This window comes from Sus scrofa, chromosome 10 (genome assembly GCF_054392235.1).
Source record: "Sus scrofa isolate SSC_HxYL_T2T_F1_AM1 chromosome 10, Sscrofa_HxYL_maternal_Yorkshire_Landrace_v2.0, whole genome shotgun sequence".
NCBI lineage: Eukaryota > Metazoa > Chordata > Mammalia > Artiodactyla > Suidae > Sus > Sus scrofa.
The window spans coordinates 32,315,503-32,340,861 of NC_139392.1; the positions used below are offsets into that span (position 1 = coordinate 32,315,503).

General features: G+C 36.1%; 1 protein-coding gene, 1 non-coding gene and 1 pseudogene across 2 annotated transcripts; 2 read left to right on the forward strand and 1 right to left on the reverse strand.

Annotated features, from left to right (window-relative positions):
• Window positions 1-1,402: 1,402 nt before the first annotated feature.
• On the reverse strand, window positions 1,403-4,217 carry LOC102166838 (PDZ domain-containing protein 8 pseudogene; annotated as a pseudogene).
• A 10,726-nt stretch (window positions 4,218-14,943) lies between these two features.
• LOC100525729 (olfactory receptor 4A47-like) lies at window positions 14,944-15,876 on the forward strand. Its single transcript, XM_021082349.1, has one exon. The coding sequence runs from the start codon at window positions 14,944-14,946 to the stop codon at window positions 15,874-15,876; it is 933 nt and encodes a 310-aa protein (XP_020938008.1).
• Window positions 15,877-16,685: 809 nt separating this feature from the next.
• LOC146398928 (U6 spliceosomal RNA) lies at window positions 16,686-16,787 on the forward strand. Its single transcript, XR_014818496.1, has one exon. It is a non-coding gene; the product is annotated as a U6 spliceosomal RNA (small nuclear RNA).
• Window positions 16,788-25,359: the final 8,572 nt, after the last annotated feature.

Consider the following 25,359-nt stretch of genomic DNA (forward strand, 5'->3'; position numbering starts at 1 on the left):
TCCCAGGTTATAGATCTGGGCCAGAATCCTTATTTGCTATAATTTGCCTTTTCCTGCCAGCCATAAAAGCTATTCTACCTAACTTAAAATTCATGTCAGTGTCACTGTATATCAATTATCATAGTAGTTAACTATGAAAGGGAAAAGCATACATAAATCTATTTTACAGTCATAAAAAAGGACAAAACTTTTATGATATGCCAGCAAAGGTCATGTTCACACATTTTCCCTCAGGAATGTGTTACTGGTGTCCATGTGATGGACTGAGTAACCGAGTAGATCTTCATTTTATGAGAATTGGTCCCAATTCCTATGTATTTATGCTGTTGACTTAAAAAAATGAATAAAGACAGTTTGAACTACAGAAGCATTCAGAATGATTACCACTCCTTTAGGCCTGTAGGATGTCAGACAAAGCAATAGATTTATTTTTGCATGATTCTTCTCTCTCCCAATATTCTTATACATGAAAATATTTCTAAAACAAAAGATCCAAGCAAGGTCATTTTAAGAACATTCACCTGAAACTTTGAATATCCTTGACATGCTTTATTTCTTATGGGAGAACCAAAGATGAAAAATGTTTAGAACTTGAAAGGAAAACATCAACATTTTGAAATGCTTTATTTCAAAATCCTACTGGCTATTCTCTTCTAACTAATCTTGTCATCCTCTCAAACTTCTTGACCAACTTAACTGTTTAAAAACAAATTTGCATATACTGCTTGCTTTCTTTGCTTCTGTGATTTTTTTTCTTAAACTTTAAGAAAGCAAAGAAAGCAAGCAGTATATGCAAACTTGTTTTTAAACTAAATCTGCATAGCTGACAAAAGCTGTGGCATCTGCTTTCATGTTGCATTTGGCAAAATAAAAACAAAAAACATCCCCGAAAGCCCCCAAATAGCAAAAATCTCAAGCAGGTAGAGATGTCAAACTTCATAACACAAAGAAAGATTCAAAATCTGTTCCCTCAATGACTGCTTTGTCAATTTGGGTATGCAGAAAATTTATTGTTATAACCATGATAGAAATGAAAATATTCAGAATCTGTACAGTATCCTATTTAACACTAATTCAAAAACTAGGAAGAGGGAGAAAAATAATGAGATATCACACATAAATAGCAAGAGTTATCTTACATAATTATAAAAGTTAAAAATTAATTAGCAAAATAAATTCTCAGTAAAAACCCAAAATCATCACTATAAATACAATCTGAAACAACTAATTTAGGGCACAGGTCATGTTTTCTTCTGGAAAACAACATTTTCCACTCTAGTTCTTACACAAGCAAATATCTGTGGAGAAGCAGGCCAAAGTGCATGGTAAGAGGGTTTAAATGTGTTATACCTATGGTATTTTAGACACAATTTTTCCTTAGCCACTTGGAAATTAAACAGATTTAAACAGACTTAGATGGGCCAAATAACTCATCTGATATGCTAGTGAATAGTTGAGAGTCTATTTGTTGGGTTATTTCACTATCAAGGTCTTCTTTACCATCTGTGTAATTGCTTTTTTTTTGCAGTGCTAATCTAAAGACAGACTTTATAAATATTCAATATCTTCAATGCCTGCTCTGTAGTGGATCATAAGAAGTGTTAGAGCATGTAGTATTTCACCTGGTTTAGCCAAAGCAGCAGAAAGAATTGATTTTTTCCTTGAATCAATTGTCTCTTTTTCTACTCTGACAAGAGAATTATTATGTTCCAACTCCTGATCAATTTAATTCTCCAGTTTATCTAGCATGAACTCTAGCTTCTGGATCCTTTCCTCTGTAGGAAACCCCCTGTACAGATCACGACCAATTTATTTAACCACAATGAAAACACTGTCATCCAGACTGTGCTCCTTTCTCACCAACTTTATTCCTGTGATGTTGCCCCATTTATAGGGACTGTTTGGACCACAGACCTCTGCATCACTTCCTTGGTTGTCGGATGTGTTGGGTGTGTGTTTTGGTGAAGGTTCTACTATATAAGTTCCTGGCTAAAAAATGTGTTTTAGACACTTGACACAAATTTAAGAAATGAGAACTCGTATTGATAGTATGTCCTTCCAAACCTGTTCTGCTGACTGACTCAACACAAGGGGGCAAGAGTAAGAGGTTGTGGCAGGTTTCTACGTCAAAGAAAACAGCTGGCTCTGGTTCTTGTCCATTTTCCTAGCTGATTAAGATAAGGAATTTCTGATGATTCCCACATTTGAAAGTCGACTGAACTGTACTTAGGAGGGCAGGAACTTTTTGAAGTCAAGTATTTTGCCACTTCCTGCTTTGCTAAAAACTGTTTGGCTGAAGCTTATTCTTATAAGTGATCCAGGTTTTCCATTTGCTTTTCAGCAGGTTTGTCTACAGGAGGTGGCAGCAAAAATACCTTCTGTGGTTTTTCAATAATAATATCTAGTTCTGCCTGATTTGGGGCATCAGAGGAAGGCAGAGGAATTTTGACTTGCAGTCATAGTGGCACAGGTGGTTTGAAAGTGAATCATTGGGTGGGTTTTAACATTTGTGCTGGTTCTGTTATCTCAGAAGATTTCAGGGCTAAGGATTTATGTATTTCTTTGGATGGAAGTTTTTTTTGTGGTTGCAGGTGACCTTCTACAGCTAATATCTGGTTTAAAACTGGTGATATATTTCCAAGAAGTTTAACATAAAGTGTTGTTGGAATACATTTGGGACTGTGACCTAATGACTGTGCCTCATCTTTGACCTCGGCTTGTGCTCTGACATCACTCACCAAGTCTCAAATTCAAAATCCAGGTCTCTATTTTCAGCATCTATTGCCAACCCTATAAAGTTGTTTCCTCTTCATGGTTTGGCTGGCATGAGCTTGACAGAAAGTTGTCTTCCAACTGCCAAAAGTTCTCTCGCAGCACCACACTTTGATTGTTGTGGCCAATAGGCTTTTCATAATACACCAGGACTCAGTTGCCAGCCTTCATGATAAGCTTCAACATTTGCAGCACAGATGTGAATTTCACATATCCAATAGCAATCAGTCAGTCTCCTGCTGAAAATCTTCAAGTGCAGCTGGTGAGTTTGGTGCCACAGTCTCAATTATGACTGCCCAGCATACCAGTCAGTTTATGGACAAGATGAAGCATAAGTTCAAGACTTCATAAATTCCCCTTTATTAATTCAACCATTATAATAGAACTTTGTTTTTCTTCCCAAACAACACTGCTCAGCTCAAGTGTGCAATGAATATTCGCCTCTGTATCATAGGATCCCCAAATAAGTAACCTGCCATATTTTAACAATGTAACTTTAAGGTGGCCTTCAGTAAGTGCCCTTGTTGTCTATGGGTATGCTCTTCTTCATTTTCTTCAAATCCTTCCAAGGTTTGGAATGGGAAAAAAGGCTTAAACCTGATCTTGTAACTTGGGAGTGTGTGCTTGCTCATGATGATTTTATTGAGCTGGTTGATGGAGGTGAGCTGGAGCAGGGACCACCCTTCAAACTGGGAGCACACCTGGAAATCGATCAATGGTCCTTCATAAGGGAGAACCAGTGAAGCGCACACAGGTGAGCACAAAGTGCAGCTTCCTCGCCACACAGGACAGCTTGCCAAAAATGTAGGTGGACTTGTCCAAGACCAGATCCACTTTGATGGCCAAGAAGAAGCCTCTGATTGTATTCCATCTCCCCATCGAAGGCCAGCTCCTCCTGGGGGAGGTAGTGAGTAGTGTCTCCCTCTCTCAGGCTGTCAAGATCCCCCCATTAGCTGAGGGCACTACAGGCTAGAGAAGTCAGATGGTCTTGATGAAGAGCATGGTCTCACCCGGGAACATATCCTGCAGGCTCAGCCCTTCTAGAAGGCACTCCACTGTCTTGGTCTGCAGCAGCATCTCCAACTCCACTTTAATCTTCTTGGTGACCTAGCAGTGGTCCAGCACAGTATCCAGCAGCTCCCTGAACAGGAATAGTGGCATTCAGGAAGTAGTAGTTCTCCCCCATTTGTGGGAGGTGGTCTCTGGGGTGTCCCAGTAATGCCTCCCACAAGGGGCCCCCTGGAGGGCTCCTCTACCCTGCTGTAGCCATACAGGTACTCCAGCAGGGCCAGGCCTGGCCAGCTTGATGTAGTGAAATCAGTTGGGCACCTCCTCCAGCTTCAGCAGTTCTGGGGCTGTTTGAGGTAAAGCAACAGCAACTGGGTGAGGAATGTAAGGGAGGCTACCAGCATGGCCCATGCCAGGATCATGAGCAGCAGCCCCATCCCACCACCATCTCTGCCTGGAAACATGGGCCCTTGCCCCTGAGCCCACTGCACAGTATTCCTCATGCTGCCCTGCCAGATGCGACCATCTTGAAGACATCAGGTGGTGGGGTGGTGGTGAGCAGCTCCGTCAGCCTTGTCCGGTGACTCCAGCCCGCATGATGCAGCAAGCAAGCCTATGGCCTCCTGGGCCTCCTCAGACACTCTCTGAGGTGGCTGCTGAGGTGGAGATGGAGGAGGCCACTGACTCAGAGATGGAAGAGGCGGGGTCAGGAGGGGAGAGAATTGTACCTTCCTCCAACCAGTGCATTGTATTTAGGACAATTACCTTTTAGAAGATTTCTAAACTATAAGATCATGAACACTGTTCTCTCCATTGTCAGAGTTTGCATACTAATTTTGGAAATTCCTCTTGTCTGAAAAATGAGTAGGTTGATTCGTTTATATTTAATGAACATTTTAATTCTAAAATGGTATTTCCCTTAGCAACCCCACAGATAAAAAAAGTAGAGGGTCTAAGCATTATTTGGCTTTTAGATTGCTATAGAGCTTTGACCTTCTTCACTCTACAGTCTATTTGATTTTTTTCATTACAAATATTTTGTACAATGAAGCTACTTGAAAAATAATTGGATACATGGAAGTCTAGGCCACAATAAGTTATCCATGAATTATTAAAGAAATATTAAAATGTTGCATATTTAAACAACTGATGTTTGCTCTTTGGCAAAATAAATACTTTATGTTTGTGAATAAATAGAAGACTGAGTAACAACACCTATTGTCTTTGATCATGGGAAAGAAGAAATTAGTATTAAAAACACCATCATTTCTGTTCTATGCCAGGGGCTCTTGGGACTTGGTTTTAGCATTTTTTATGATTTTCTCATGTACTATTTACTGCATAAACGTTTTGTTATCAGTATTGCCTTATCTCATTGTCACGAGAGCCCTATCAATAGACTTTGTTATACTCAGTCATAGAGTTAGAATCTAAGTGTTTGAGAATTTTAAATAACTTTCCTTATTACATAATATTACTAAGAAGACCATGAAATTGTACCTCGGTCTCTATGAATCTGGAGTTAACATTTTTACTCATTTCATTTCATTGTCACTCCTGCTTTGATCCAAGGACAAGTTGATAACTTCTGGATCATATATTTATTTTCTTTATTTTTAATAAAGAGTCATTGACTGAAGCAATGGCCTTATATGAACAGTCTTATACTCTTGTTGTCTTAGTGGCAGCTTGTAGCTGGATATGGAATTCATTTATGCAGGCACTGCTTAGGAATGTCTGACATACTGGAAGCATAAATGAATGTTTATTTTAAAATAAGCAAAAGGACAGATAGTCATATACACAATTGTATATTTGTTATATCAACATTGTTAATTATTTTGAAAGCTATGTGTCATTTATAACAATCAACTTATTTTTAATTCATACATTAATCTTCATTATTCTTTTATTTTCCTTTTTAACAAATATAGGTAATATGGACATATACATACACACACATACAACTTAACTGATGTATTTTTCTTATATGTATAAATAAGGACCACCTTTCAGGTTGCGTGAACTAAACAGATTGTCCTTGGAACTGTTCAGTTCCTCCTACTCAGTCTAGCTGCTTTCCCTTGCATAGGGAGACATATCCAAAAAATATTGCTAAGACCACTCTCGAAGACCTTACTGCCTGGGTTTTCTTCTAGAAGCTTTATGATTTCAGGTCTTTATTCCATTTTGAGTTTACTTTTGTATATGGTGTGGGGAAGTTTACAGGTTTGATTATTTTGCATGTGGCTCTCTAGATTTCCCAACACCTCTTTCTGAAGTGATTGTCTCCTCTATTGTATATTTTTTCCTCCTTTTTTGTAGATTATTTGTCCATATGAGTTCATTTTAGCTTCTCAATTCTATTCCATTAACCTATGTGCCTATTTTATTGTCCCATTATCATCCTGTTTTGATGACTGTAGCTTTGTGGTATAGTTTAAAACCATAAAGCATAATGGCTCTAGCTTTGTTTTTCTTTCTCAAGATTGGGGATTCTTCTGTGTTTCCATAAAAAATAACATTATTTTTTTCTAGTTTTGTAAAAAAAAGCTTTGGTATTTTTATACTGAATTGTCTGGAATTCATAGATTTTCTTGGGTATGATCATCATTTAAACAATATTAATTCTTCTAATTCATGATCATTGTATAATTTTCCATTGGTTTGTGTTATCTTCAGTTTATTTCATCAGTGCCCTGTAATTTTTTTTAAATAGTGATTTTTATTTTTTCCATTATAGCTGGTTTATAGTGCCCTATAATTTTCTTGGTATAAGTATTTACCTCCATAGTTATGTTTATTCTTATGTATTTTAATCTTTTTAATGCAATTGTAAATGAGATGGTTTCTTAATTTTTTGATCATGGTGTATGATCCTTTCAATGTAATATTGAATTCAATTAGCTAACATTTTCTTAAAGATTGTATCATCTGTGTGCATCAGTGATATTAGCCTATTATCTGGTTTTGGTATGAACATATGCTAGCATCATAGAAAGAATTCAAAAGCATTCCTTCCTTGGTGGTGTTTTGGATTGGTTGATAAAAATAGGTGTTAAGTTTTTTTCCTTTTTTTGCTTTTTAGGGCTGCATCTTTGGCATATGGAAGTTCCAAGACTAGGTGTCAAATCAGAGCTGAACCTGCCAGCCACAGCCACAGCAACATGGGCTGTGAGCCATGTCTGCCACCTATGCCACAGTTCACAGCAATGCCAGATCCTAAAGCCAATGAGTGAGGCCAGGGATAGAAGCCAGGTATTCATGGATACAAGTCAGGTCCATTAACACTGAAGGGAACTCCAAGTGTTAAATCTTTTTTGATATTTGGTATAATTCATACATGAAGGTGTCTGGTCCTGTTTGCTTTAGGGACTATTTTTTTTTAATTACTGATTCAATTTCACTAATGGTAATTAATTTGTGCATATTTTCTACTTCTTCCTGATTCAGTCTTGGGATATTGCACATTTCTGAGAATTTATACATTTCTTCCACATGTTCTTCTCATTGGAATATAATTGTTTATAGTAATCTCTTATGATCCTTTTTCTTTCTATGAGTTCAATCTTCTTAACTTGAGGCTTTTTTAGCAGCCTACTGTATTATCTATGCTGGAGCATGTTCCATGTGCCCTTGAAAAGAAGGCATATTCTGCTACTATGTATCTGCTAATTTCATCAAATATAAAGTGCCATTTGAGGCCGGTATTTCCTTAACAGTTTTCTGTCTGAATAAACATTCATTGGTATAAGTGGAGTGTTTAAATCCCCTAGGATTATTGTGCAACTGTTAATTGCCCCCTTAATGTCTGTTAATATATGCTTGATATAGAGGAGCTCCTACACAGGTATATACATTTAAAAGCATTGTATCTTTTTCTGGGCTTAGTTCTTTTTATCATCATTTAATGTCCTTGGTCACTGTTAGAGTCTTTGCTTTAAAGTTGGTCTTGTCTAACAAAAGTATTGTTACCCTGAATTTCTTTCTTCATTTTCATGGAATACTTTTTCCATTCCCACACTTTATTTCACTGTTCATTTTTATATCAGAAATGAGTCTCTTGTAGGGAGCTGATATTTAGTTCTTCATTTTGTATCTATTTGGTACTCTATATCTTTTGTTGGAGCCTTTAGTCCATTTACGTTTAAAGTATATATGCTCTGCCATTTTATTAATTGACTTTGGCTTCTCTTTGTAGTTCATTTTTTTTTCTTTTCTTTTGCTCTTTTCTCTTGTGATTTGATGACTACCACTATTGTTTGAATTGCTTTCTCTTTTTTGAGTGCATATCTAGGATAGTATTTTATTTTGTTGTTACCAATAGGGATGTGTGTGCGTTTGTGTGTGCTTAGTTAAAGTTGCTGATCTCTAGCTGGTATTGAACTTGCACCACAGTTGCAACCTGCTCCACAGCTGCAGCAGTTCCTGACCTTTAACTCACTGCACCACACAGTAACTTCCTCAAATCCATTTAAAAAAAATTTGAGTAGGTCCTCATCCTCGCCATGTTTACTTTTTTGACAATAGCCACTTATTCTGAATACAATTTTGTTACTTTTTTCTGTTAACCTTCTTACTAGGTTTATAATTGGTTGATCTACTACCTTTAATTTATGTTTTCATTTTCCAATGAGATTTTTCAATTCCTAATATCTCTATTTTGGCCTTTTATTTTATGCTGATAGAAGCCCTTTGAATGTTGCCTATAAAGCTTATTTAATAATGCTGAAACCCTTTGAAGCTTTCCTTGTCTGTAAAACTATTGACCTTTCCTTCAAATTTGAATAAAAGCCTTATCTGGTAGTGTATTCTTGGTTGTAGATTTTCCCTTTCATCCCTTTAAATGTATATTGTCACTTCCTTCTGTACTGCAGTGTTCTGATAACCTTATAGGAATTGCCTTATAAGAAACATGTTGCTTTTCCCTTGCTACATTTAATATTCTCTCTTTATCTTTAAATTTTGTCATTTGAATTGCAGTACATCCTGATGTGGTTCTCTTTGGATTGTTTCTGTTTGGGACTCTGTGCTCCCAGGACTTCTGTGTCACTTTCCTTTCCCAGGTTAGGGACAACTTTGCCTCTTTTGTCTTTAAGTGTTTTCTGCCATTCCTCTGTCTCTTTTTCTGAGGCCCCTGTAATGCCAATGTTAGAACATTTGATGCTGCCCAGAGATTTCTTAAACTGTCCTAATTTCTTTCTTTTTTTTTGTCTTTTTGTCCTGTTAGGGCCACACCCATGGCATATGGATATTCCTAGGCTAGAGGTCCAATCGGAGCTGTAGCTGCTGGCCTATGCCAGAGCCATAGCAACACTGGATCCCAGCTGCATCTGTGACCTACACCACAGCTCAGGGCAATGCTGGATCCTTAACCCACTGAGTGAGGCCAGGGATCAAACCTGCATCCTCATGGATGCTAGTCGGGTTCATTAACCACTGAGCCATGATGGGAACTCTTGTCATAATTTCTTTTAATTCTTATTCCTCTTTAGCTGTAATGAGTTACATCACTCTTTCTTCTAGCTCACTGAAATCTTCCTATGTATCATATTATTTACTCTTGATTCCTTCTAGTATAATTTTTATTCCAGTATTGTACTCTTTATCCCTTTCTGATTATTCTCCATATTTTCTAACTCTGTAAACTCTTCTAACTTTTCACTCTGTTCATCCAATTTTCCCCCTAGTTATTTGAGCATGTTCACAATCTTTACCTTGAGATTTTTAGCTGGTAGATTTTTATACCTATTTAATTTAACACTTCTTCTGAGGTTTTAATTATGTTTATTCATTTGGAACATATTCCTTTGTTGCCTCATTTTGCTGAATCTTCTGTGCTTTATTTCCATGTGTTTTGCATTTTCATTATGTTTGCCAGTCTTTAAGAAGTGGACTTATATAGAAAATACCCTATCAGCATATTGCTTTCTGGACACCAAAGCTGTATGCTTTAGGGATGTCTTTTATGTGGGCTTCATAGAGCCACGTTTTTGTGGGTTGGTACCTTTGGGGACACTGGTACATTTTGCTGGATGCTGGTCCTATTGCTTTATAGGCCCTGCATGTGCGGTGACCACTTGCCTCTGGTGGATGGAGCCAGGTCGTAGAATGGTTTGTTGTATAATCAAGGAGTCCAAGTCCTGGTGCAGGCCCATGGTGGGTGGGGCTAGGTCATAAAGCAGCTAGCTATGAAGCTCCACCAGTCATGGGCCTAGTGTGGTTAATTGGCAGTCAGAGTACATTCTTTGGTAGGCTGGCTGAGTGCACAATTTTGTCTCAGAACTGACGTCATTGTACTGATGGCAAGAATTTTCCAGAGTGTTCTGATGTGGTGCTACCCTATTGGTGTGCAGAGTGGGTACTGACAAGCTGACTGCAAGGCCTGGTGTTGCAGAGAGAAGTATCTTTTGTGGTTTGATGAGGTTATGTCCCTGCAGGTAGGGCCAGTGGGCTATTTGTGGATGATGCTGTGTCCAAGGGCAAGGGCCACTTATTGTTGCTCTGAGACAATTTCCAGAGTCTCTGGTGATGTGATATGGGTCTTAGTAGTGGTGCCAGCTCAATGGTGGAAGAGCTAGGGACCAAGAAGTTCTGAGATTTTTTTTCATCCCACTGGTGAGTGGGCTACATCCTGAAATTGTTCACTGAAATATGACCAAGACCCCATGGCTGGAGCCAAAACATTGGTGTTTGGGGCTATGACACAGGTGGCCCTGGCATTAGATCCAGCACACTGTCAAGTAAAGCTGGATCCAGGAGTGTCTGGATCCAGAGTTGTCCACCTGTAGGCCAACACTCCTGAAGCTAGTGTTGGCCTACAGGTGGACAAGGTCATGGCTTACATTATCCTGTTGTAATACCCTCCTTGATGGATCTAGGGCTGGTGATATTTAAATGATTGGTGGGCCTAGGTATGAGAGTGGATAAGGTCTCAGTAACCAAACTGATGTCAGTTGGGGCTGTACCCTTTATTAGACTAGGACTTCTCAATATTAGTGTGAATTAGTAGTGAGAAAGTTGGGGCTAACTACATAAAAAATTGAAGGAAGATTCCAGAATGACACTTTCCAAAACCTGTGTCCTTATTTTAGGACACCTCACCAAAATGGCTACTGCCAGCATCCATGACCAAAAGTGAGTTGTTTCCTCCTAGCTTTCCTTGAGGCTTTCCAAAATAGATAAGTGGTTTCACTCAGCCTCCTTTCAAATTACTATATCTGAAATTCTACAATTAGTCTTAGGATGTATGTGACTTTGTGTATGACATTTATGGCTGCAGTCTCTATTTCCAACAGCCATTTGGTTTTTGCAAAAGGATGCCCTACTAGCTTTCAAAGCCAAATATTTTGGGGGCTCATGTTTCCAGTACAGGCCCCCCTGGCCTAGGTAGGTCAATGAATTTTTGACTCCCCTCACTCTTTTGTGAGAAACTTTGCAAATGCATTATCCTTCTATTTGTGGGATTCACACATACTCAGGCTATTAGACTTGACTATACCATGTCTCCACCATTTCTACTTGTCTTGTTGTTTCTTCTATATCCTTAGTCATAGAGGATATTTTCTGCTTGGCAGGTTGTTTTCATTGATAGTTGCTCTGTAAATAGATGTAATTTTGGTATGCCCATGGGAAGAAGTGAGCTCAGGGTCTTGCTACTCCATCACATTGGCCACTCCCCCACTTGTGTATGTTTCTATGCCAACATCCCACTCTCTTGATTACCATAGATTTATAATATATTTTACAATCATGAATTATGAGTGCTTAGGCTATTTGGAATCTCTTGATATTTCACACAAATTTTATGTTGGATTTTTCTATTTCTGCAGAACACATTTTTGGGATTTTGATAGGGTTTACACTGAAATGGTACATCATTTTAGGGTACTATTGATATGAAATAACATCAATAGTATTAAATATTCCATCTGATGAATGTTTTTCCACTTGTGTGTGCCTTCTACAATGTTTCAGCAAAGTTCTGCAGTTTTTAGTATACAAGGCTTCCATCACCTTGTTTAAATTTTTCTTTAGCATTCTATTCCTTTTAATCCTTTTTATAAATGGATTTTTTTATTTTTCCCTTTATATTATTCACATAAATTCAACCTCATTTCATGACAAAATACCCACAATAAATTGGGAACAAAATGAATGTACCTGAATATAATAAAGTCTATATATGACAGACCACAGGATATGACATATTCAGCATTGAAACATTTCTCATTAAAATTTTGTGCCAGACAAGAGTGCATATTCTCACTACATCTTTGCAACACAGAAATGCATTAAAAATACTCTCTTTAAATTTTTAGAGTTATATATACCAGATAATCTCTGAGGTGATACAATTTTATTTAATTTTGCTGTCTATAACAGTGATTCTGATGGTAGCCAATTCCTATTATTTGGACCCCATCTTAAACATTACCTTTAGGAAAGACTATCTCTGATTATATTATCCATAGAAAAAATTTCTCTCTTATGTCTGTCATAGTACCATATTTATTGTCTTATATGTACTGAATAAGATTACAACTATTTTATTAAACTGGCTTACTGTTTATTGTCTGACTCTATCATTAGATTATAAGACTGAATCATGAAGAAACTTTCATATGATATTTTCCTTGTTTCATTAATTGTTGTTTCTTCAACCACAGTTCCATTTGTGGCATAAAATGGGTCCCCTAAATTTAAAAAATATAATAATTTGATAAATAAAAATTATTAAATATAAATTGGAAATAAATTTTTCTATATTTAACCAAATGTAGGGAAGAGTGAATTGAGTATTAAATAAAACAAAAAATTTGCTAGGGCAGGTGGTGAAATATACAGTGAGTTAATCTTCACAGAAACAAAGTAATTGAGCTGATATTTTGCTCTTGGTTTTTAAAATGGTTCTGAAGCAGTTTTTTTTTTCCATGTTACCTTTTTTTCTGACCCTAATTTTGTAATGTAGTTTAGTAGCACCTTTACATACAAATGTAGTTTTTGAATGCTGTGGAAAATCCCAGTGAATTTAATTAAGCAAGTATCTATCTTGGACACATTCCAGTTCTAAGACTTAATGATAAATGATATTAGAAAGGATAAAAGGTCCAGTGATCTTTGCCCCTTGTGGGAACAGTATAATATCCTTTTAAGAACAGACAGAAAATTTTCAGAATGTTCTTTGTTAGGCTTTAAGCAATGCATTAAAAGAAAGAAAAGGAAAGAAAGAAAGAAAGAAAGAAAGAAAGAAAGAAAGAAAGAAAGAAAGAAAGAAAGAAAGAAAGAAAGAAAGAAAGAAAGAAAGAAAGAAAGAAAAGGAAGAAAGGAGGGAGGGAGGGAGGAAGGAAGGAAGGAAGGGAAGGAAGGAAAGGAAAGGGAAAGAAAGAAAGAAAGATAATGAAATGAAGAAAGAGAAACAGCACAAGAATGTAGCCTCTCACAAACTCAAGTCAACTATTCTGGCCACACCAATATGAAAGAATGAGAAGACTAAATGATTGAACTGTATTCTTCTATTTTGAAGTTTTGAGAAAAAGCAGTTACTTGAGATAAATCTTCCTGGGAAATGACTGGTTCCTACGTTGTCGTGTAAACATAGGATTTGATCATCTTTCTGATAAATTATACAAATATATTAAACTTCTGGGGTTTTTTTTGTAGTCACCGTGGTATTTCTTTTAAACAATCTACTGTGCAATTAAAATATCCTAGAAATAATCAGAATACTCCATGGAGATAATGAATGGATAGTTTAATGAAATAAAATATTTTCACAAGAAAAATGCAGCCTTTCAGCCTTGGCTGTCATACTAGATGAATTACAGGTCTTTATGTATAATTTAAAAGGTGTACCTTCAGATTGTGAACAAGAGTCCACAAGGTAGGACTACCAGTAAATATTGAAAACTGCACTTTATAGTTCTGTGACTTTTTTCACTATGTTAAAAAATAAATCATTTTGAAATAAATTAAATTTATGTTCCAGTTCTCAAGTTTTACATTTTAAAATTGGTGTGACCTCTGGGAGATTAATGAGATATCCTGAGTCTTCTTTCTTCAGCTATAAAACGGTCGTTTTAGTTCTTATGACAGTAAATGTTAAATATTAAATTGTCAGTGCTTTATTGGAATCCACTGTAAGAATTTATAGCAGTTGAATGAGAAAATTAAAGAAGATTCAAAGAGAATCATTTAAGTTTCTTCAAGGTAACACATTGTTGGAGGGCAGAATAAAACCACAGAGACTTGGCAGGAGGCTATTGCAGAAAGCCAGGAAAAATGTGGGTAGAAAATGACCAAATTGTGGTGTATTTTGAACAGGATTTGTTAAAAATATAAGAAATATGAGAACATGAAAGGAAGTGCAAAATACTGTGAGGTTTTGTTTTTGTCTGAAGCGATTATATTGAAGGTGGTACCATTTAATGATATGGGGAACACTTTTTTATTACAGAAATTTTGAAATTTTCTGTAATAAATACTAACTTTAAGCCCAACTACAGTTGGCCAAAAATGAAGATGCTGTTTTTGCAAAAGTGAAAATAGGGTAGAGATAGGGGCTGGAGATACAAAACTGAACTGCTTAAGTATTTATTGATCAAAACAATGAGGGATATCCAACTAAAGACACTAAGAAAGAAGTCTAGTGAGTTCTATGACAATATGGACAGTGACGTATTCATAGTTTGATCAACTTACAAAGATTATGTAAAACAGTTTAAGTGGGTCTCAAATATTACATACTTGAAACTGTATAAATTGTGTTTTTATGGAATTTCACCATCCTTTCTTGTTTATTCATTTTTCCTTAAAACCTCAGCTAAAACATTGCTTCCTCCAGGAAGCCTTATCTGATTCCAGCTTGATTGATTGCACTGTTATCCTTAGCCTTTTATCATTATTTTCGTAATGGCACTTATTACACTGGCCTGGAATTGTGTGATTCCTCATTATGTGTCATGTTACAAAGGGGAGAGAACTGTGCCTCATCAACTTTATAATCACAATGTCTGTGACACAATGGACTCAAAGAGATTCTACATAGTCATTATCTTAACTGAATGGATGAAAAAGATAAAACTTATAATGCATTTAAATGTTCTCCCCTGTTTTATAGATAAACTGCTTCTAATATGTGAAGTCATCCTCTCTAAAGACTAGATGGAACCAAGGAGCAATGTGACTTATTTCATCCTATTGGGCCTCACGCAGAATCCAAAAGAACAAAAAGCCCTTTTTGTTATATTCTTGCTCTTCTATATTGTTACTGTTGTGGGCAACCTGCTCATCATTATGACTATAACTCTCAGCAAGACCCTGAACTCACCAATGTACTTTTTTCTTGCTAGTTTATCATTTATGGATGTCACTTATTCCTCTTCCTTTACCCCAAGATTAATTTCAGACCTGCTATTTGGGGAAAACATGATATCCTTTGAATCTTGCATGACTCAGCTGTTTATAGATCATTTTTTTGGTGGATCGGAAGTCTTCCTTCTGTTAGTAATGGCCTATGACCGCTATGTGGCCATCTGTAAGCCCTTGCATTATTTGGTTATCATGAGGCAAAGGGTATGTGTTGCACTACTGTTGCTATCCTGTGTTGGAGGTTTTCTGCACTCAGTAATTCAATTTAGCACTATTTATGGACTTCCATTCTGTGGCCCCAATGTCATTGATCATTTTTTGTGTGACATGTACCCCTTATTGGAACTGGTCTGCACTGACACTTATGTCATTGGCCTTATAGTTGTGGCCAATGGAGGAATGATCTGCATTGTTGTGTTTCTGCTCTTACTTAACTCCTATGAAGTCATCTTGCACTCTCTAAAGAACCTGAGCCAGGAAGGGAGGCGGAAAGCCCTCCAGACCTGTGTTTCCCACATCACCGTGGTTGTCTGCTTCTTTGTTCCCTGTATTTTTATATATGTAAGACCTGCTAAGACCTTTCCCATTGACAAATCATTGAGTGTGTTTTTTACAGTCATAACCCCTATGTTGAACCCATTAATCTATAGTCTAAGAAATTCTGAGATGACTAATGCTATGAAGAAGCTCTGGAGAAAAAAAAAAGGCAGATCAGGTATTAAGTGATTGCATTTTCTCTCATGAAGAAATTAATATAAGGGTTCATTTCCTTGGAATTGAAAAGCCTTAATAAATATGATGCAAACTTTCCTTTCTCTGAAGGATTTATGGTAACTAAATTAAGGTAAAAACTATATGTTCATAAACAATTATAGGTTTTTTTTTTCTGCTAGAATGTAAGCTGTATAATGTCTAGTTTATCACTTCACCTGGAGAGCTGGAATGAATTTACAGTAGGGAGTCAATAAATAATATATAATGAAACAGTCAATGAAATTTTTATACAGTTACACTAATTTTTAATAAATTTTTGAAGTTAGTTTCATTGCTTTATTATTCTTAATTTAATTATTGATAAGCATCTCATCCTTTATCTTCATCTGTTTATTGTACTAGATAAAATAGTTAATGCTATGTGGACCATCCTCTTCATTCAATTTCATTTGCTTCACAGATGAAATTTTTAGTGTGGTATATATTTTTTAATTCACAATTGAAAATATGATAGATAAAACTAAATATTAAAATTAGAAGGCAAGCAGAAGTAAAGAGAGTAGAATAAAACTCCTACATATCCCAAACTATTATGTTATGTCCTGGTACTTCCAGATTCAATGACTCTGCTTCTGATATACAACTAATAACTTGCAAATACAAGCATATTTTCATATGTGCATGTGTTTCTGTCTCTGTGTAAACATTGTACATTGCTCTGCTTAGCCTTCTGAAGATATTTAAATGCTAGTCTATATATACCTAATTAATTCTCTGTTTCTTCATACTGCTTTACTTCTTTATAAAGATACACTAAAATTGTGCCCACTTTGGCAGCACATATACTAAAATTAGAATGATACTGAGATTATCATGGCCCCTGTGCAAGCATTACACAAATTTGTTAAGCATTCCATATTAAAAATATATACACTAAAAGTGATGTAAATGTAATAAGAAAGAACAAATACAAATCCATATTGGATCTACTTCTTTTACTTTAACCTTTATATGCTATTGCTCTTGCTAAAGATTAATCACTGAATGGAAGTTGTCTATAGCTTAAAATAAACATAATAAATGGCCTATTTCCAAGAATCATGCTTCTGGTGCCTGAGTGTTAACTTAAAATACTTTTGTTTAGCACCAGGAAACATCCTGTTTAGCTGTGAATTACTGCAGTAATAAACAAATTAACACACGCCCATGGAAATATGGCCAGAATGAGAAAATATTTGCAACAACTTCTTTTCCTCCACTGCCTCACCTCACCTTTTTTTTTTTTTTTCTATAAATAAATGAGCATCCAAACCCAGGCAAGTTGTTTCTTTGGGACACTAGTCCTCCATATCCTCAGAGTGCTGGCTTTCCCAATAAAGTTTCTATTTCTATACCTAACATCTTGTCTCTCAATTTACAGCCCCGAGGTGGGGCAAGCAGTATGAACTTGAACTCAGTAACAAAAAATATTTTTATTATAATCTCAACTTTTCATTCACTTTAAGAGCCTAATTGTCACAGTTTTTCATTGCTGGTGTGGATTTTATATATATTCTATTTCATGTACATTTTGAGAATTGGATGGCAAGTGTAGTATACAATAATGGTAAAGAACATTGTCTTTTTAATTTTTTTAAATTTCCCTAATACATTTTTTCCTACTGTACAGAATGGTTCATGACAACATTGTCTTTTTAAGGAAGATAGTTCTGAGATCAAATCTTACCTAAGATACTAATAATGTAATCTTTGGCAAAACATAACTAACTTAAATTTTGGTAAATGTAGAATGATGGAGATATTGGCAATATCAGTTTAGAAATCTGTATAAGCTGTTAAGCAAACAAAATGCTCTTGAATATTAATTACTATGAAAAATTTATTATTACAGTCTTTTAAATGTAATAAAACTACACACCTGGCCAATAGCTTTAATATAAAATAGATAGTAAGTTTATAAATATATATAAATAAAAATATATTTCAGTCTAGCTTTAGGAAGGATTACCATTTTTTTTTGTCTTTTTAGGGCTGTGCCTAGACATAAGAAAGTTCCCAAGCTAGGGGTTGAATCAGAGCTGCAGTTGCCAACCTACACCACAGGCACACCAACATCAGATCCTTAACCCACTGAGTGAGGCCAGGGCTTGAAACTGAGCCATCATGGATACTAGTCAAATACATACTGCTGAGGCATGATGGGAACTCCAGGAAGAATGATGCATTATTTCTCTTTGCCAGTGGAGAAGAACACTTGAATATCACTGGCCTTTTAAGTATTATTGCTTTTGGAATAATTCCCTATCTTTTTGACAATACTTGGATCTCTCTTTCTTGTTCTCTGCTGCACATTTAGCCCTGTACTTCCAAAATCTTGCTGTGACATGGCTGTGAGTCTGAATTCCATGACAACAACTCTCTCAGGGGTCAAAATTATTTTGCTATGAACATTAGTTCTCTATAGCATGCAAGAAGTGCATGTAAAGACTCAAAATGTAGGAAGTTATTCACAAGTAATATAGAGTATGTGTTTTGTTCAACATCAAATATCCTGAAACTAGAAGAAAACTTGGCCCAGAACAAATTCTTAATCAGTATTTAGGAAATGAATAAACACCATACTCCCTATTAGGAGTAATTGCTTTTGTAAAAAGGGCCCTTGTTAACTCTAATACTTCTGAAATAGATGGCATTCCATTCTTGGTGATAAATTGATATGGAGAATTTTATGTTTGTTTGGTACATGTGATGGTTCTCATCTAAAGACACTGAATCATGTCTGTGTAGTTGAAGTAGGAAGGATTTTTGTGTATGCAATTAATTGGCTTAAAGATTCTTTGGAGAGAGTAGGTCGCGGAGTCTAATCTGAACTACCACTAACAAGTTGCAGAAGCAAACCCGACAGGTCAATTTTGCTCAAGGAGATAATGTTCTGTTAATACCAATTGTATCACCACCACCTAACGTGCAAAGCTTCTGCAACTTTCCTGACCCCAGAAGCACACTGAGTCTCAGAACTTCTAATAATGGATATCCATTCAATGACTTCTAATAATGGATATCCATTCAATGACTTCCATAAATGCTCCTGGTTGTTGGAAACCAAATCATATATCTCCATCCAGTTACTAAGGGGGTCATAAATGTAGCTCTTTAGCTTTTAAATTTCAAAAGTGGATTCACATTTTGGAAACACATAGCATATGCATATGCATATTATATTATATTCTTTAGAGTGGACATTAGAATCTCATAAAATGGGTTTTATTTATCTCATAGGGAGTTGTTTACTCTTACAAAATTTTAGAATGTCCATGTTTCTACCTTACGAGCAGGAAGAAAAGCAGAAATAAAAGACCAGGAGGCTTTTGGCTAGAGTAAATTTGTGGATACAATAGAGAGATATTTGTATATTTATTAATTTTTAAGGAATACCTACTGCATAATAATTGTGCTTAGTGATGAAGTAGAAATACAAGTAGATAGAATAGTTCTTCATCCTCTGGCACTAACAGAGTGCAGAGCAAGATTTGGAGGCCTTTCTCAAGGAGCTTTTCTACCTTAATTTTAAGGTATTAGAGGGATGCTATCCTTAACTAAAAAAAAATCTTCTTTTGCATTACTCACTCCAATTTTAAAGGAACATTAAGTGGAATTTCATTTCTTTACCAAGATCTATACTGCTCTGCAGAGTTCCCGCCTTGTCCACTTCTTCAGCATCAGTGTGTTCTATATTGTGTTGTTCTTTCCCTTTCTATTTCCCTTGAGGAACAATGATATTTCAGTGTCTTGAATGTGCCAATTCCTTTTGAACACTGGAGCTTAACACAGTAAGTGCTTCAAAAGGGAGGAGCTTTTCAACTATTGGATCGCAGCTAAGATACATTTCATAAAAAAAAAACTTTTCTGTCTACATTAGCATCCACAATAGACTCTTGCTCTTATTTTCTCTCATAGTACTTTCTGTTTTGTTTCACTAGCAAGAATCATGCATTGTTAATACCTTATTAAATTGTTCCCTGTTTTATTGTCTGACTGTATTAAGGTGAGCTTTTCAGTGATGAGACCCGAATTTCTCACTACCCATTCTGTTCTAATAACAAGAAGCCCCAGGCCAAGCAGCAAGCTGGCAAGGAAATAGCCATACCTACCAATAGGTTAGCTAATGAAAAACCCATTTATGCCCCAGTCACTCTCATACCTATTCACCCACCAGACAAACATTGCCGGCCTTAGATCCAGCCTCACCTACCATGTTGGGGGGAATTTTATACATGGAACAGTGTGGGCTATGGCCTTGTCCACCTGTGGTCCAATGTCACCTCCAGAATCAGTTTCAGAATCCCTGGGCCCTGAAACTAGAGACTCCACCTGATAGTGTGATTGTTCTAAACCTAGGAACACTATCCCAAACACCAGTTTGTAGAATCCAGTGCTGGTACCACAGTGGTATTCCATCAGTTATGTAAGTTTTTGGCTAACCCACTAGTGTAAAGACAGAAGCCTCAAAACTCCTTTGTCCCTACCCCTTCTACCACCATACCAACATCTGTACCTAGTCCCCTGTCCCACAGCCAGAGATCCTGGAAACTGGCTTAACTCAGTGGTCAATGGCACTTGCCCCAGCACACAGAATCATCCACAAATATCCACTGGGCCCTAACTGCATGAACATAACCTCATCAACCCACAGCATATACCACCCTCTGCAACATTATGCCCTGCAGTCACCTTGTCAATAGCCAGTCTGAACATCAGCAGCATAGCACCACAACAGAACACCATGGAAAATCCTTACCATCAGCAGAATTATACCAGCTCTGGGACACAGTGTTGCCTTTAGCCAGCCTACCAGGGAATGTGCTCTGACTACCAATTAGCCACACTAGCCCATGACTCCTTCATTGCCACTGCTATGTGACCTAGCCCCACCCACCATGGGCATGTGCCATGACTTGGACACCTTGATCATATAACCAGCCATGCTAGAACCTGGCTCTGTCCACAAGCAGCAAGCAGCCACCACACAAGCAGTGGCTGTAAAGCAACAGGACCAGGGTCAAGCCCCATCTGCTAGTGTGCTTAAAGTTAACAGCCCACAACAACACTGATCCATGAAGCCCACATAATGGACATAACTAGAGCATTAAGCTTTGGTGACCAGAAGGGAATATGATAGGTCATTTTCTATATAAGTCCACTTCTTCAAGATTGGGAAACATGATGGAAATACCAAGTACATAGAATAAAATAGGAAATTTAACAAAATGAGGCAACAAAGGAATATCTTCCACGTGAACAAACACAATGAAATGCCCAGAAGAAGTGTTAAATGGAGATAAAAATCAACCAGCTAAAGATTTCAAGATAATGACTGTAAATATTTTCAAACAAACTGTTAAAAAAACTACATGAATGGAATGAAAACTTAAAAGTTTTTTTACAGAGTTAGAAGTTATAGAGAAGAACCAGAAAGGGACAAAGAATATAATACTTAAAAAAATACTTATGTAAATAATACTTAAATAAAAATTCACTAGAAGGAATCAACAGTAGATAATATAATAATATGATACAGAAAAAGAAATCAGTGAGCTAGAAGACAAAGTAGTGGAAATCATTAATGCAGAAGAGGAAAAAGAATTAAAATAAATGAAGACAGCTTAAGAGACCTCTTTGCAGTATCGAGCATTCTACCATTTGCCTTATAGGGTTCCCAGAAGGAGAAGAAAAAGAGGAATTGACATAAAAAAATATTTAAAGGCAGGCTAGCTGAAGATGTCCCTAACCTGGAAAAGGAAACAGATATCAAGTCCAGGAAGCACAGAGTCCTAAGCAGAAAGAACCCAAAAAGGACCACATCAAGATACACTGTAAATAAAATGACAAAAAATAGTGAGTTCCCACAATTATACAGTGAGTTAATGATTCAGCTTGTTTCTGGCATTATTGGTTCCATCCCTGGCCTGGTGCATTTGGTTACTGTTGCAGTATTTCTGCAGCTATGGTGTAGGTTGCAACTGCGGCTTGGAGTCTATCCCTCCGCCAGAAATTTCCATATGCCACAGATGCAACCAAAAAAATAAAAAAGAAGACAAAAATTAAAGATAAAATAAAATATTAAAGAGAGCAAAGGAAAAGCAACATGTTTCTTAAAAGGCAACTCCCATAGATCATTAGTTGACTCTGCAGAATGGAAGGGAGTTGCACAGTATATTTAAAGTGAAAATAGAAAAAAATGACAACCCAGAATACACTGACTGAAAAGACTCTCATTCAAATTTGAAGAGGTGATCAATTTTACAGGCAAGGGAAAGCTCAAAGAGTTCAGCACCATGAAGCAAGGTTTATAGGCAATGTTTAAGGGACTTCTGTAAGCATATAACAAAAGGCCTCAATAGAGCTATAAATATCATGAAAGGAAAAATCTCACTGGAAAAGGAAAACATAGACGGAAGGTAGTAGATCAACCAATTATAAAGCTAATAAGAAGGTCAATAGAAAAAAGTAGTATAACTATCTATATCCACAATTAAGTAGTTAAGGGTCAAAAATAAACATATTAAGGATGAATAAATATTAAGTTTTTAAAATGCACTTAAGGAGTTCCCATTGTGGCTCAGTGGTTAACGACTCCGACTGGGAACCATGAGGTTGCAGGTTTGATCCCTGGCCTTGCTCTGTGGGTTAAGGATCCAGCACTGCCGTGAGCTGTGGTATAGTTTGCAGATGTGTCTCCGATATGGCATTGCTGTGGCTGTAGTATAGGCCATCAGCTACAGCTCTGATAAGACTCCTAGCCTGGGAACCTCCATATGCCGTGGGTGTTGCCCTCAAAAGACCAAAGACCAAAAAATAAAAATAAATAAATAAATAAATAAAAATGCATTTGAATGTAAGATATCAGCAAATTTAAACACACACACACACACAGGGAAGACAACTCTGGTAGATAAAGAAGAGAATCAGCAATTTTTATCACACACATAGATACATATATATATATATATATATATATGTAACTTCACGGTAACTACTTCATGGTAACAACAAAACAAAATTCTACAATAGATATCTTCACAAAAAAGGGAAAGCGGTTCAAACAAAATAACAGTCATCAAATCACAGGAGAATAGAGCAAAAGAAAAGTGAAGAAAAAATATATACTGCAAAGAGAAGACAAAATCAATTAACAAAATGGCAGAGAGTATATGCCTATAAATATTTAATTTAAATGTAAACAGACTAAATGCTCTGATCAAAAATATAGAGTGGTCAAACGGATACCAAAGAAGACTCAAACACAAGAAACCCATTTCTGATCTAAAAACACAAGATGGTTAAAGTATGAGGAAGGAAAAAAAAGCATTACATGCAAATGAAAAAAAGTAAGCTGACATAGCAATACTTGTATCAGACAAGATAGACACTATCACAAAGACAGTAGAAGGAAACAATGAAGGACATTAAATTATGATAAATGAATCAATCCTGGAAAAAAAGATAATGTATAGACACTCAGTGTTGGAGCACCTCCACATCAAGAAGATATTAACAGACACTAAGGGGAAATAACAATAGCACAATAATCCTAGGAGAAATTAAAACTCTCCTTATACCAATCAATTATTATTCAGACATTAAACTGTTAAGGAAATATGGACCTTAAATAGCACTTTATATAAATGAACTTAATAGATATATATAGAACATTCCATCAAAAAATAGCAGAATACACATTATTTTCAAGTGCACATGGAAACTTCTTCAGCATTTATCCTACAGTAGACTGCCAAAATAGTTTCAATTTAAGATCAAAACCATAGAAAAAGGATCATAAGAGAGTAGTACTATAAACAATTATATAACAATAAAATAATGTGGAAGAAATGTATAAAGTTCTAGAAATATACAGTATCCCAAGACTGAATCAGGAAGAAGTAAAAAACATGAATATAATAATTATCAGTAGTGAAACTGAATCAGAAATAAAAAAAGAAAACACCCTAAAACAAAGTTCTAAGACCAGGCACCTTCATGCATGAATTCTACCAAATATTTAAAAAGAGTTAATACAATTTTTTATCAAACAATCAAAAAAACCACAGAGGAAGGAGTGCTTCAGAATTTATTCTGTAATACTAGCATAATGTTGATACTAAAACCAGACAATAACATCACAAAGAACAATATTACTGATGAACATAGACGCAAAAATCTTTAACAAAATATCACCTAACAGAATTCAATATTAAATAAAAGATCACACATCATACTCAAGAAATTAGGAAAATCATCTCATTTACAGTTGCATTAAAAAGAATAAAATGCCTAGGAATAAATACAGCTAAGGAAGTAAAGACCTATATTAAGAAACGTATGGGGCACTGATGAAATAAATTTAAAATGACACAAACCAATGGAAAAAAAATACCATGTTTATGGATTGTAAGAATTAATAGTGTTAAAATGATTTTAATCTATGGATTTAATGCACTCAGTATTGAAATACCAATGCCATTTTTTTCACAGACCTAGAACAAATTATGTTATTTTTATGGAAACACAGAAGAAACTAAATAACCAAACAATAGATGGAAGACAAACACACTGATTAATGGAACAAAATACAATTGTCCAGTTTCTGCTATCAAAAAGCTAGCAATGGCAGTTTCAGTATTCAATAGTCATGTGTATTTTAAGAAACCACTAAGCCTTCACTCCTCTCTCATAAAATAGAGTAACATTTGTTCAAGCAGCTAGCCTACAGGAGACAGATAATACAGTTATTATTTTTTATTAGCAATATGCTCCATTATGTATGATTCAAATGTGAGATGTGAAATAATGCTATAAGAAATATTTTTAAAGTGTCTACAAGCACAAGGTAAGCTAGAAAATTTAATTATCATAAGAATAAAATACATTTTTGAAATTGAATTTTTAGAAACTGTCAATTGTAAATTTCAATGAAACTATTTAATTCATGTAGTCTTATTGGGAAATGTTTTAACAAATACTTCCAGAATCATAAACATGTTTTCCATACCCTAGTAACCCCTACCCTGTAAATTATGCTAAAAATGAAATGAGATGGTATAAGTTGGCTTTCTTGGATTTCAGCTCATCCTCAGTCTTTTTTCCTAAGATGTTGATGAACTCTCTAGCAGGATAGAATTCAGGTCTTAGAGGGGTTGCCTCCTTCAGGATTCCTTTGCAGCATGTTCCTGACCACAGAATGCTTCCTCCTGGCTGCAATGGCCTATGATCTGCACAATACCACTTGCCACCCACTTCACTACAGAGGGTCACAACCACTATGTTCTGCATCTACCTGGTGATATCTTCCTACCTACTAGGTGGTGCCCACTCACTCAGCCACCTGACTGGCTTGTTCAGTCTGTCTTTCTGTGGGCCCAATGTCATTAACCATTATTTCTGTGATACCCCATTGCTCTTTCAACTCTCCTGTTTTGGCACCCAGTAGAGAGAAGC